Here is a 14,813-nt window from a genome sequence, read left to right as displayed (position 1 = left end):
GACGGGAGTGGGCTGGGTTTATGGGATTGGGTCCTGGTAGGCAGCATGTCCTTACAGAAAGATTCTTTCTGACAGGTTTGCATGGCTCCTCTCCTGTAGTTTGTGCCGCCATCTGAACCTTGCATCCCCCCCCCCCATTGGTCATTACCCTGATGTATGGGAAAGACCCAGGAGTGTAAAAAGCCTTTAGCCTGTGGAGCACGCCACTTTTGGGTTGGGAGGGATGATGGGTGTAGAGAGTGACCACCAGAGTGCAGCAGGCAGGTTTGACTGGGTGAGGAACGTTGGAAGAGTACCGTCACATGGCATGCTTGGGCTATGAGGATTCCATTGATACTCCATGAGACATAGACAAATCCCTTTCATTCTTACATAAGCTTGGCCCCTATGCCCTCACATCCTGTAACATTTCAGCTCTCAGGTGTTTGAAATGTGCAGTGTTTCCATGTTAGCGCATTGAGTGAATGACAGCGTGCCCCAAAACCACAGGGCAAAACCAGCCTCCCCTCTCCATAGTATTTCTCCTATTCCCTCTTCATCGTATAACAGAACCAATTTTGTCACAGGCCTGGGACCGCACTCCTACATTCAGCCGTAGGACACTACCAGCCAGAGTCTCAAAACGCGAACCAATAGGCAGCAGTCGCTCCACACGCCTTGCGCACATGGACGCCCGCGAGGCCCACAGAGGCTGCTGGCATGCACACGGCCTGCATGGCTGGTTGCAGGCTGCTGTGCGGGTAAGTGTGCTGCACCGCACAAACCCCAAGGCAATGAAAGCAGCCGCTCACTACACGGCTCTGCAGCAAGCAGGAGAGAAAGGCTGGCGCGTTCTCCCCGGACCGGTGTGACTCCACCGAGCTCCATTCCAAGAGACGATTTGGCACAGCACATCCGACAGTCACAGGCTACAGCCAAACACTACTGCAGATGTCTAGACACCGAAAACCAAGAAATTATTCATGAGAAACATGCTGAGCATCAATTTCGCTTTAAATGTTTCTCTTTCCTCTCTCTTTCTTTCAGGTTAGGTTGTCAGGTTCAGGCACAAAAAAAAGACAAAGAAAACTTACACGACGAAATTTTGAAACGCGGAGCTGTCAGTCAGCTGTCACAATGCGAAAGCGTACTTTTTTCCGCCTGCCCCGTCTAAATGTGAAATGCGGTGTGACACACGTCACGTGCTGGATAATTACTCCTGTGACAACGTGACAATGCTGGAGCCGGGGGGAGATGTTCGACGGTGGTGCACAGTTCCGAGAGGAATAAATAGGCGCATGAAAAGGAGCGCCGTGATTAGCGGCTGTCCGCCGTGGCAGCGTGGATGACTGACGAGGAGCCACTCGCCGCTACGTCTCATCCACAATCCGCACAATGGCGCACCGCAGAGAAGCCACCACCAGGTGGCGTCCCCCTCCCCCCCCAAAACGGGGAAAGCTACAACAAGGCAGCTTCTCCTTTTGTGCATGAAACCCCTTTCCCGTTCTGTCATTGATCTCTGTTAATAGAAAAAAATCCATATTTTTCCTTCATCTGCATGTGGACACTGCGAAGCAGGCCTTTCCATAAATCTCCTCGGGAAATGAGGTTGATTTAATTAGCCGGTCGGATCAGGAGCAGGGGCCCCCGTCAGCTGTCGCTTGGGATAAATTCAAACGGAGGTGCGTTATCAAGTCGTTCGTCCACCTGAATTAAGGAAACTAATCTCGTTGGAGGTGTCTTGCTCTGGCGGTGCCCGTTCCGGCTGGAGCAATCAGTGGCCCTGTGTTTACAGACGAGAATAAAGGAGGAGAGGGCCCATCTTTAGACGTAGCATGTAATGCATTATTTATTTTTGATGTCCTATGACTGGGCCAATGGCTTTACTGCATTAGCAATCCAGAGATTCGCTAAGGCAGTGGAGGAACCTATTTCAAGTTCATCAAATCATTCACACTGCTAAAAATCCATTCATGCAGAGTGAATGACCAGCGTTTTCTCTGCAAGGCCACACATGGCATTTTCCTTGCCTGCGAATGTGTGTCATTGACATATTGGCCTGTAGCCCTTTCAGCAGCAGCAGGGTAACGTTTGAAAGGATGTTTTTCCCTATGTGTATTTCAGCATTCGCAATTGTAACCCTCCTGCCAGTTTTATTCTCCTTCTGTCTTTTAGAGCTCTCTCTCTCTCTCTCTCAGACACTCTCTCTCTCTTTCTTTCTCTCTCCCCTCTCCTCTCTCACCTCTCTCCCCTCTCTCCCCTCTCTCCTCTCTCTCCTCTCACTGTTCCTCATGAATATTCAGCAGGCGGAGTCTGGACAGGCCCTCAAAAGTCCTTGTTAACACCAGCTCTAATGACATGCACCTTCAATGGAGAGCCAAAACACAGATAAGAGCGTGTTGGTGGGGGCTCCCTCCAGCCCGGCTGACAAGCTCCCATTGATGGGACACTTGAAGGGACACGTTACCAGAGCTCATTCGGGCCCTCCTTTCACCACACTGTTGCCTTTTGCTGGGATTTAAAATCTACTTTTAAGCTAATTAGGATAAGAGATGGGTCTTTTATGGACTATTGGTTATAGCGATTGTAAGAGGGACTCTGCCCACCCCCCTCCCTCGCCCATTCCCCCTCTCTTCGCCCGTCTGTTCAATGGCACAGTTCAGGATGGGAAAGTCAGGGTTTTCTCCACAAGCTTGGCAATCGCTGCTTCAGTGTGGCTCAAAAGGTTGCTTTTTTTGTTGTTGTTGTCGTTTTTTTCTCATAGTGGTTGTGATGCTTTAAAAAATATGTCATTTTTATTCTAAATCGTGTTCTTTTTTACTTTTACAGTGAGTTTGTTGGGGTTTTTTTTTTTCATTTTAAATTTACAGGAAACTTATGAAAACCTGGACACAGACAGCAGAAAATATATCTCTGTGGTATGCTCCATCAGAATCTCAGAGTCACTGGACTCCCCTCCGCTTTTAGTGTGATTTAGTGAGGGAGACAAAGGAGTTTGTGGAGTTTACAGTGGAAGGGGTAACATCTGGTCCACCACTCCCTCCATGTCTTTACTGTTTGCTCAAACCACCTTCATCTGTCTCTTCCTCTGTTTCACTTTTGTTTCTCTCTCTCTCTCTCCCTCTCACTCTCTCTCTTTCTCTCTCTCTCTTTCTCTCCGTCTCTCCCTCCCTCTCCCTCTCTCTCTTTCTCTCGCTCTCCCTCTCCCTCTCTCTCTCCCTCCCCCCCTCTCTCCCTCTCCCTCTCGCCCCCCCTCTCTTTCTCTCTCTCTCTCTCTCTCTACTGTACTGGCAGTGCAGTGAATGCAGGCACTGGGAAGGGGGAGTGTGTGGTTGTGCCCATGAGCTCATAACCAGGGATGTGCTTAGAATAGGAATAAAGGAGACTTTGCACAAACACACACACACACACACACAAACTTCCCATTCCACTGCATCACACTGCGCCCAAAACACACACACCGTTGATGGCCCACTACTCCCCATTGCATCTGTCCCCTCTGGCTTTGTTCATCAGGCTGGGGGATAGCAGTGGAGAGACAGGTTCCCAAGGTAAGCGTAGAATGTGGGGGGGGGGGGGGGTGCAGATTTGTCTCTGTGAGTTTTGAACACACAAGGCCGTACCTCTCCCGTTCGCTCATCACCAGTCCCAGTCTCTCTGGGAACGGGGCCAGCGTGCCTCGGTGGTATTGTGCCACCGTTGCCAGCCCCTCGCCCAGTCACCCCATCTTCCCATGTGTCACCCCTAAGTCTTGGTCGCCATGGAGACCACTTCTTCTGCGGCAAGCCCTTCGGCACCTCTCCAGCGGAGGGGAGCGGGGGAGCGGATAGGCGGGGCAAAAACACTCCTTCCATTTACGCTGGCAAACATGGGGCGTGACCCGAGCCATAACCGAAGGCTTGTTCCCTAAACAGCCTCTGTTTGCGCCGGGAAAGGGTGTTGGAGAGGGCTGTGTTCTGACAAAACAAATGGTGGGAAAAGCTGTCCCAAAAAAACCTCCCAAAAGTTTGCCTTGAAAGTCCAAACTTCATCTCCCCCATCGTCAGAAGTGCAAGAAAAATAACAAAAAATGAAACCTATGTTTTTTTAATCGCACTCAGTGTTGCGTGTTTTTTTATTCAAGAATATGTTTTTCAAGAATACATAATACACATCCCTTTCTTTTTTAATTCCTGCGTTCGTAATATCAGAAGTCTTTGCCCCACTAGGGGGCGATGTGATCTGAGCATGTAGTGCGGTGTCACCTCCTCTATTGACTGCCGGTGAGTGGGGGCTGCTCTTTGATGGAGACCACGACTGACCTTGGGGACCAAACAAGCGAATGCAAATGGCGTTGGCTGCTTTGAGAGAGGATCAGCGACACGCACTGAGACAAAAGCGCGGCGCGGCAGACAGAGCGGGGGTCACGGGAGAAAGCAGCGGAAAGACGCTGGAAATGCAAATACGGCCGCCTCGGCTAATAAGCGTCGCAGCCATTAGCGGCGAGCGGGGACGCCCCGGCATCTACGATCGCACAACTTCTTATCATTTTAAAAGGGTTTAAGGGATTCCCGTGTTCGGCCCGGCGTCATTAATCACACAAATCTTGCAGAAGGACACATCTCGCCCCCTCAGTCCCCACCGCCGTTTAGACATGAAAATTCTGATTGGATCGTCCGCAAACTCTGTGCCCTATGAGGGGGAAAAAAACCGCGGCGAGAGACACGCCTGACAACTTCCCTATCCTAATTGGCCACTTTGGCTAGAATTGGATGCGCGTAAATGGTTGTTGGTAATGAGCCTTTTCTGTCCTCAGGCCTTTTAGTTCCATCTCCCCGGCTTTGTTCCGGATGTCGACGATGAAAAAAAAGTGTCTCTATGTAAACACAACAACAGCCGGGCCTCTGTTTCTTTGCGCACACAATGTAAGGACCGGTGGAAGGAATGTCTTTGATGTGGTCCGAGAAAGCGAGCCCTCTGTAATTTTTTGTAGGAAAGCATTCACATATGGGGTGGACTGACGTCCACGTTTTTCTTCAGTGTTTGCTTTGGTCTTTGGTTGTGGACGGGGGTCACTGGGGACAGGGATCAGAGCTGCTGACAGCATTTTCTCTAGCTGACCATTCAGCAGACATAGCAAATATACCACACTCTATAGTTGCATCCTTTTTCGACAGTAATTGCAATGCACAATCTGCAATGTTAGCAAAAAAAGGCCATAGTTATGGTTCATGGGAATCTTTGGCCCGTTCTTTGAAAAATATAATTAGTAGCTTGCCTGACAATTGCCATATGACATGTATATGTAACTGGTGCTTCAAGTACATTTAGATTTTTCTGGAATAATATGTTAAATAAACCTCAGGGAAAACTTTTGGTTGGGCGTGCCTAACATGCATGACACTTGATTCATCGACCCAAACATTTTCCCTGGATTTGGTTTTGATCAGAAACCCACACTCTGTGCTTTAAATGAGTTGGGCATGAAATGGCATTGAAGGGTAGTTAAGGAGCCATGAGCTTCTCGTATGTGCAACTACACGTACACTTTTGCTGAATGACTGCGCTCTAGTGTGTCATTTTCCTGATAAAGATCGCTGGAGAGCAAAAAGAGCCGAGGCCTCGGAGACACTGGAGCTGTCCGGTCCCTGTGTAAACCCGGCTCCCTGGAACAGATGTCCTCCTCTTAAAATCCTCTGGAAATGCACATGGCCAACAATAACAAAGGCAGACACTTAACACTGTTAAATATTGACACATCCGTAACATCACCTCACTGGACGTGAGGGGTGGGGGATCAGCTGCCCTCTCCAGACTCACACTAAAGACCATTTTAACTTCATCCCCTTAGTTAAAGGTACTTCTTTTCCACAAACCTCTCTCACATTCAAACTCATAAAGAAAATGTGACTTTTTTTTTATAATGAATGTAGTCTGTGTTTTTTCTTTATCATACTCAGGTCTGGCAGCTGTTGTTACAGTGGAGTCTGTGTAGTGAACTTTAATAAGCAGTGGCCATTTACTGAAGTTCAGCCTATCTGTGTCTTCCAGCTCTCCCTGTGCTGAAGCTAGTAAAGAGATTTTATCACACAATGGACAGCCAGTGAAATAGTCAGGCCCCAGACTGCTGGCACCTCATGCATTTATAAGTTTTCGCTTTTAAAAATTAGGCGCAAATCTTTAGGTTAATGTTGTTGTTTTGTTTATTGGGCAGGTTTATATAGCAGGAGCAGCAGTGGTGGTGGTGGGGGGGGGGTTCTTTTTAACAATGCTCTTCCTCAAGGACAGACAGTCTCTTTAAGACCCAATCTGACCGAGACTTACATGAGACAATTCCGTGGGTGGTGATTTAGTTTTACAGACCTGTTTTTGTTACTGAAACAATGCTCTCTTGGGTGTCTAGACTGCATTCCCAAATCTTGCCTCCCAGAGAGGAAACATCACACTAAGACATTCAGCAGCATTTGAAATCTATCTCTCTTTTTTTTCTTGGTGCATTTCACTGGATTCTGCTGTGTGTTTGTATATGTTATATTACGTTATATATGTTATATTATATATTACAGACCTGAGTGGGTCCTGAGCGCATGATCTTGAATTGCAAATGTGCAGAAGGCAGTATACTGTGGCTTCTGAAATATGACATATGTTCCTGTTCATTTGTTCATTTGTGCCTGTGTCTGGTCCTCTTTCAGCTAACAGCGGTGATGATGTAGAGTGATTCTGTCCATCTATGAGATTTGTGTTGACAGTAGATTGTCTGGGCGGTAGGGGGGTGTCTGGGGGTTACTGATACTTCACAAGGGAGATGAAGACCTACAGACTAGTGCAAGTCCCACGGATGTGTGGGGCTGGATACTTCCCTGATTCAGATTGGATTAACTGGAATAGGTATAGAAAGGTTCACCTGTTATTCTCTACCTGTCTGGGCAAAGTTGTCTTTGTGTAACTCAGGTTGGCCCCAGACACCACCTCACTACAAAGTTATATATGAGGAATAACCCGTTAATAATCCCAGTGGCACTGAAATACAAATGAGGTGGGTTTCTGTTGGTGTTGCTTTCTGTATTTTGAAAGGCATGATTTCAATTACTCGTCTCTTATGTATATGTGTGCACAAGTACGAATGCCAATAATGTACCAATGTGTCAATTCCCTCCGTGCATTCCCATCACTTTAATGCATTGACCCCAATACACTTAACACTTACTCCCCCAAGTGTGTGCAAAACCAGAGGACTACTACAAGAGAACCCCCTGCTATCTAGAGGCAGATGTGGCACATGCACATTTAGCAAAACGCTGTAGTTATCCGGGGCCGCATCGGCTGTGGTGCACTTGTCGGCAGTTTACTCGAAAGCAGCGTGATGTTCGGGGGGGTGTTGTACTGCTGGCAACGTTTCAGGCGACTCCAGTGGACACCTAAGCGGGACTTGCTTCTGTGTGTGTGTCTGTGTGCGTGTGTGCAACACACACACATACACACACACTGACACACACACACTCACACACTACATTCGCTCACAACATGGCGATGAAGCCGAGAGGGACGCGACGTCTCTCCCCCAACTAGTGCTATTCTGTTGTGTGTAGAAGGGGGACCAATCAAAAGGAATATTCATGAAATAACAGCCAACTAAAAAATCAAGTGGACTTTATTTAGGATTCCGATATATGTATGTAGCTAACGGTATAGCTAGCTATTAAAAACCCACACGGTGCTGACCCCTCTGCTGGAAATCAAAGGCTTTACATGGCGGTGGAGAATATCTGTTTTATCTGCCTACTTTCGCTGGGGTTTTGTGTTTTGTCCACTCAAGGTAAATGGTTTAATACATGCTAATATTGCTGGCTTGTGCATGCTTGCCTGAATGTGGTATTTGTCGCAAACAGCTACAAATGTGACAGTGTGAGAGCATGTGAATGACTGGCTAGCTAGCTTGCTAGCGCTAATATTTTGCACCTTGCTCGCTGCAGCGTTTTCGATACTGCTCATAAAGCTAGCAATCATGTTGGCTTAGTAAACCTTGCGCTTATAGGCAGGATTTTATCGTTTACTGTACATATATCTTGTACTTGATACTTTTGGGGTGGTCTGTCCGATTCGTACAGGCGATACAATCCTGTTTCTCAGTTAGCGACAAAGTTGCTGATTCGCTACCTAAATATGTAAGCTAACCATTCTAAGCCACTTATTTACCATGAGTGTTTTTTTGAAGGTTCCTGCAAAGCGGAGTTTAGAGAACGGGGCGCTTGTTTTGGAATGTGGGGCGCGTTCTTGGACATTAGAACCATTGATAGGAATGAGCTGATGGCATGTGGCTAACGGGTCCACATGTCTTTTTATATCATAGATTGCTTTTTAACAGTCACATAAATTATGCACAAAGCATGTCCATAAGTAGATGTCTTGTCCGTATTATCCTACCTACATATAGTGTTGGATCCGCTTATCATATGTCCTCGTTTTTCAGAGTTATGCTAGCCAGCAAGCTAATTTTATCCCTTCTACGTTGTTCTGTTGTGGGATTTTTCTGAAGTTTAGGTGGCGAATATAATAATTTAAACTGCAAGACATAACCAGACAGCTTTCGACATAATGCAAATAATAGAATGAGTAGAACATTGCTGGTTAGTTTAATTTGCTTTCATTGCTGGTCACGTCGTTAAATCGTTTATCCTAAAAGCGTTCACATCAGATGCCTCACGTCAGTAACAAACGAGCACCACGTTGGTGCCGCTGCGTGGTCAAACATATTGTGCGGACCAGGTGCCACAACGCTGCACAGCATTTTAATATACTGAGATTTTCTGCAAACCCATGCCAAATGTCGGCCATGTGGTCGGTGTTGTTGTAGCTTTGAAAGGTGGGTGTGCGCTGTACGCTGCCGCTCTTGTGTGCACTGCAGTGGCCTAAAGCTCCGGGCGAGGAAGCGGCGAGAGCCGGGCTGCCACCAGGCAGACAGGCGGCGAGGGAGGAGAGGGGGGCATGGGAGAGACGGAGCAGGAGACCAGCCACAACATTTACATGACAAAGAACAGCGCAAGAGCACACGGCTGGCGGTGCCACACATGTCTTTGTATATATGAGAAAATGCACATGGGTCCAGCAGGAAAATTGCACGCTTTCCTTAAAAAACAATTTAGGACGGAAGTTATCCCGTTGGCGGTTCGGCTAGTTAATATGGTCACATATGGAAAATGCTACGTGACATATTTATTTAATTGCTAAAGAACAGGTTATCAAATACTGTGGCACCAGTTGGCCAACTACCGAGTTGCAGCAGGTAGGCTATTTCAGCTAACTCTCTGAGCAATAATTATTACACCCCCTCTCCATGTCACATTTGGTCGAAAGTGTAGTATGGTTAAACCGAAAGTCAGTAATGCGGCTGCGTTGAGTAAAACATTACTGTAAAAATGAAATACACAATCGGGTCCACGGTTTTTATTATGATAGGGTTTCCTTTATTTATGATAAATTGTTCCTCCAACTTTAAATCAGGAATGCTTATGAGGAAATATGGTAATCCGTTTTCCACAATAAATTGGCCCTGTTATAACAATTTTAAAATAATGTGGCGGATATTGTGTTTGGAAAGCGGAGCGGCAATGATGGATTGTGGGTCAGCTGAGTGGCGCGCAGCTCGCGGGCAGAGACGGTGCTGTATGCCTGAGGCAGGGGTAAGGCGTGATGAGGTCCTGCAGCAGGACTCATTAAGTGTAACCTGCTGGAAGGAGGGAAAGTGGCGAGGTGTGGCCCAGGGGTATCATTTCGGTTTCAGAAAGCACCCCTATTCCGAAAGCTTCCCTTCAGGCTTAGCCCACATATGTCTGTAGTGCAGATTTCTCTGAAAATCTCTCGAAGTGTTTGCTGTGATGTTTAAGGTGTTTTGTCTTATTTTACTGAGAAGGACAGGGGAAGGGGATGACTCCTGTCGGAGCCGCAGAGGCGAATGTCATTGTCACTGGCATTTGGTGTCCGGTGCAGCAGGTAAATTGTGGTCTCGGGAGCCGTGAGGTGTCAGTGTCTGCTTTTGCTGGTTTGGTGTTTCTCTTCATCTTTATTTGAACGCTTGATGCACACTTTGATCCGAGGCGGCCCATAATGCCAGTGTCCCTTTCCCGTTATCCGTTCCCACAGCTGGGTGTTTGCTGAAGCGGTTCAGGGTAAGCACCTTGCTCAAGGGTACAGCGGCAGCGGTCCACCTGGGCATTGAACCCGCGATCTTTGGGTCAGCGGCCAACCTCCGCTCGCGCTGCGCCGTGCCGCACTGGCACGGACATCAGTCACAAAGGACAGCAGCCTGTACGGACGTGCCTTTGGTAGGCGTGGTGGGCGTCTCAGTAAATGTTTGGTACATTCAGACAAACATCTGATCAGTTTTGGTTTTCCTCCTGAATGGCAATATGGATATTAAGGCTCTGCTGTTGGCATACCTTAACCTGTCGGCAGCAGTGTGGAATAGCGATAAGGAGCAGGGCTCATAACCGGAAGGTTGCTGGTTCGATTCTCTGCCGGGGCACTGCCGTTTTTACCCTTTAGGCAAGGTACTTAACCCACAGTTGTCTCAGTAAATATTTAGCTGTATAAATGGATAGCATGTAAACATTGTAAAATCTGTAAGTCTCCCTGGATAAGAGCATGTGCTAAATGACAATAATGCAATGTAATGTAACCTGTGAGCAGACTGCCCCGATACAATACTGCTCTATCTAGGGTGGCTGGGGAGCTTATATGAGGATATCCGTAATGGGACCACCCCAAACGAGAGCAAAAATGAGTTTGTACAATCAGTCACACTCTCTCTTACTGTACAATTCCCCACTGCTGACCTGTGGTAGATGAACTTTGTTCTTGCAGTTTTTCTAAAGCATGCAGTTGTATTCAAAGTACAGATGCCCTGGGGCTTTGAGGCTGGCTGTGAGGTGTCGGTACGGCCGAATCTGATGGTCTGTGCTCATCGCAAGGCCTGCAGTTGTTTGGGGCACTGCGTCCCCCCCCCCCCACACACACACCCCACACCCAGAGATCCCTGCCGAAGAAACCCTGGGTCCCAGTCCCACTCCAGACTGGTGAGAGCGCTGCTGGGAGCGCGTCCCAGGAATGTTGTGGGGGCTCTGTGGGAACGGGGAACGAGGGGAGGGGGGGCAGGGGGTGGGGTATACGGGGAAAGGGGGTGAACTGGGGGGAGCGCCGCTGGCACGGGTGGGAGGGTTGTGGGGGGTGAGCGCGTGAGGCATTTTTGCATCCTGTCCAAAAACAAAGAGCTTGTTCTCTCCAATTGAAGGAACAAATGAAAACCCATCATGCAGATTCCAACGCTGATGTGTGTGTGAGACAGAGAGAGAGACAGAGAGGGAGCGAGGGAACGAGCATGCTCAGGAGCATCTGTGTGAATCATGCTCAGAGGGCGGGCGGATATGTGTGTGTGAGTGTGTGTGTGTGTGTGTGTTCCCGCGTGTGCTCGTGTCCTTACCCCATGTAAGAGAAACGGGCCTTTAAGGGATGTCCCAGTGCACTCCGTGCGTAACGGGGAATCTGTGCCTTTCGGCGACTAGAGGGGAGAGGGGAATAGATGGGAAAGGAGAGAAAGAAAGAGAGGAAGGGAAAGAGGCTCTTGTGTAGAGCGGTCACATGGCTCAGACAGTTTTCCTCCCCCGTGACTCCTGGCTGCAGTGTCACATGCATGCAGATTTATAGCGAGGGGAAGGCCAGAGCGAGCTCCTCTTCCTCCCATCATGAATACTGTATCTGCGCCTCCGGTCGTTCGTGCGTGTGTGTGTGTGTGTGTGTGTGTGTGTGTGCGTGCGTGTGCACACTGCATGGAAAAGGCTGAGAATACAGAGTACGGTGGGTTTACCCCAGGACACAGTCCTGAGTGGGCGGCACTGTTTCAGGGGGGTGTTAACGGATTCTGTGCGCCCTCCACTGCTGTCCCCCTTTGTCCGTCTTCCCTTCCGGCCACCGGTTAACGAGAGCAAGATTAGACCTCTGCCCCGTCTCCCTGCCAGCACTGCGATTGGCTGATCGTTCCCTGGGAGGATGCTCACGAACCGGTCCTGCTTAATGGATTATTCATAAAGTTAATTGCATTTTTTTTGTCTTCTATGAGCTGCTCTGTAAATGTTGTAATTATGCTAATTCTATTACATAAATGACTGTGCTCTTGGCTAAAAATTCATTAGCCTTATCTGAACTTTGTGTGGCAAAATGCTCTTGTAATCCAGTTTTTTACTGGATCGTGTACACACCTCAGCTGCCTTCCCTCGGGGACCAGATGCTGGTGGCCGCGCGTTTTGCATTTGCGGGCAGTTAGCGAATGGGAAGGATTCGTGGCGGTGTAAATCATTTGCATAAATTAGCCTGAGGGAGTCTGGCCGGGCAGATGTGTTTGTTTGTGTGCGTATGTGAGTGTGTACGCGCACACACGTGTGCGCCTGTGGGTGCTTCCTTTGCTGTGTGAACGCGTGTCGGTGTTGGATGGAGTGCTGGTGCGATTATTCCCTGGAGAGCGGGAGTGAAATTAGGGTGCCTGTTATTTAGAGAGCTGCTGAGTTAGAGCGCGGTGTCCTCGCTTGCCGGAGAGCGGCCGAGGTTGCGTAGCCACGGGCGCTTGAGACTGCTAGCTCGCCTCCCACTCCCCACGCACGGCCCACGGAAGGCCCCTTTGATATGATACGGCCGTTAGAGAACGCCTCGAGGATCGAAACCGGCACCCGACCGCAGAGGAAGCCCGCCGCTTTCGCTTCTCCTTTAGCGGAGACGCGGTCGCTCTGCGGCGGCGGCGGTGGTTGAAGCCTGTGGCCGGCTGAGGGTTTTCGCTGGGTCTGAAACCCGCGCACCTCTCTCGCGGGCAGCTTCGGGGGCCTCCGGGCGGCACACCGCTGGAGCCCTCTGCGCCGCGGAGAACTGAGCCCGTAATTAGCGGGAGGTGTTCGGTCCCTCGGTTCTCGGCCGGCGAAACCTGCCGTTGCGGTAATGTGTGAGAGAGCTACTCGCGGCCTCATTAAAAAGCGCGACGTGTCGGTGATGCACAATTAGGTGAGCGACGTGAGGACAGCAGGCGCCGCGCGTCTACAGTAACATTAGCTCTACCGCTGCTGCTGTATCCATCGCTGCGCTCTCTGATACTGTAAGCTAGATTTTTTTTGTATGGCAACAAACCACGGATGACTTCCCCCCTGAGCTGTTGGAGTGAATTTCACGAGCACACTGTTGTAGCTTTATGAAAGGTGAAATAAAACAACCTTCTGACCGCAGAGGGCTTCATCAGGTCGAGTTAGATATTCTTTTCTTACCCAGCAGTACCTGTGGAGATATATGAATGTGGATAGGTCGCCGATGTAGCATAGTGTTAAGGAGCAGGGCTCGTAACTGAAAGGTTATTTGATTCCCCGCAGGGGCACCGCTGTTGTACCCTTGGGCAAGGTACTTAACCTACAATTGCCTCAGTAAAACATCCAGCTATGTAAACGGATACAATGTAAAACTTGTAGCCTGTGTGAGTATGGATAAGAGTGTCTGCTAAATGACAGTAACGTAATGTAATGGGTATGTTCTCGCTTCATTTGAATCAGTGTTTTCAGAGCTCACAGGTCAGTGGTGTATGTGGTGGCCTACAGGGATTTACCCGGGATTCTGGGGAGCGACCCGGGCAGAGCTGCAGCATTTGTCACCTGCTCTGCTCCCAGCATCCATGGTGATGTGCAGTGGAAGACTTGCTGTGGGACGGGGAAGTCAGAGCGGGCCGCGGAAGCTGCCAGAATCCCACTGCACTCAATTAAGCTGCTCCCCATCTGAGGCTGGCAGAGGTCCGGGGGCCTGTGGCTGATAGCTCTCGCAGGGCAGCGCCTGTAAAACAATTAAACATTAAATCGTCAGATAAGCAAGCTCATATATATTAATCATTTACCGCCATCCACTGTGAGTTTAGGCTCGTCGTTTTTAGCCGGAGGGGTGGGATTCTGCATAGGCTAGAAATTCATTGCATCAGGTGGCTAAGGCTGTTTAAATACAGATATGTCCCTCATTTGGCATGGCGGTGTGGAGAGTGGAATAACCCCTCCCCTCTCCCCGAGCCCCCGGCCCCTCCCGGAGTGATATCCTTGAAATGTTAGCTGCCTGTTAACACCAGTGGATCAATAGAGCCGGGTCGATGCTTCATCTGATCAGTTTGTAACAGGCCGAGGGAGGGTTCGGGCGGTCACATGACTCAGCCCTGCTGTGTGTACCCCCGCGCCCTGGGTGTGACCTCGCTGCAGTGGTGATGTTCATTCACTCGTGGTGTGTCTAGTCACTGCGCAGTCTCTGGCTGTGTCTGCGTTGTCTGCATGTGTGTCCATGTACCCAGGTGTCCTCCATTTCTCATAAAGTGCACATCTGATCAGAGCCAACTGTTGTTTTCGCGTTCGACGCGTTCGTATGGACTGACGAGCACGTTTGGGGGTGGGGGGCGTGAGCACACGCGTGTGCGGACGTTTGGGCTGTCACCGTGCGGGTCGGCGGTGCCACGTGAAGGATGGCCTCTTCCTCACGGCACTCGTTGGGTAAACAGTCATACGGTCACATTCCTTCCATTCCGCGCTGCTGGCCGCCGGGTCACATGACCACGGGGTGGGGTGGGGGGGCTTCTGCATGTGAGAAGAGACAACCCTGAGTGACTCCACGAGCTGCTGACTGAGATGCCAAACGCGTACACACACACACACACACACTCTCACACACTCTGACTGGGATTTGGGTTTCCCTCAGAAAGAGGAAAGATTCAGAGACACGTTTGTAGCAGCCCCGGAGTACTGATAAGGACCAAACAGTGTGGATACACAAGGCCATCTTTGTGCTAAGAGGTGGGG

At 49.4% G+C, this 14,813-nt stretch overlaps 1 protein-coding gene across 1 annotated transcript in view; it reads left to right on the top strand.

Moving 5' to 3' along the window:
• Nucleotides 1–7,475: 7,475 nt before the first annotated feature.
• Nucleotides 7,476–14,813, top strand: part of igdcc4 (immunoglobulin superfamily, DCC subclass, member 4) — a 47,837-nt gene continuing 40,499 nt past the window's right edge. Inside the window, 1 exon segment of the mRNA XM_036543914.1 lies at nucleotides 7,476–7,777. Within this exon segment, the coding sequence (XP_036399807.1) occupies nucleotides 7,711–7,777 (67 nt within the window). The 5' untranslated portion in view covers nucleotides 7,476–7,710.

This window comes from Megalops cyprinoides, chromosome 13, assembly GCF_013368585.1.
Source record: "Megalops cyprinoides isolate fMegCyp1 chromosome 13, fMegCyp1.pri, whole genome shotgun sequence".
NCBI lineage: Eukaryota > Metazoa > Chordata > Actinopteri > Elopiformes > Megalopidae > Megalops > Megalops cyprinoides.
This window is presented reverse-complemented; position numbering and strand designations above follow the sequence as displayed.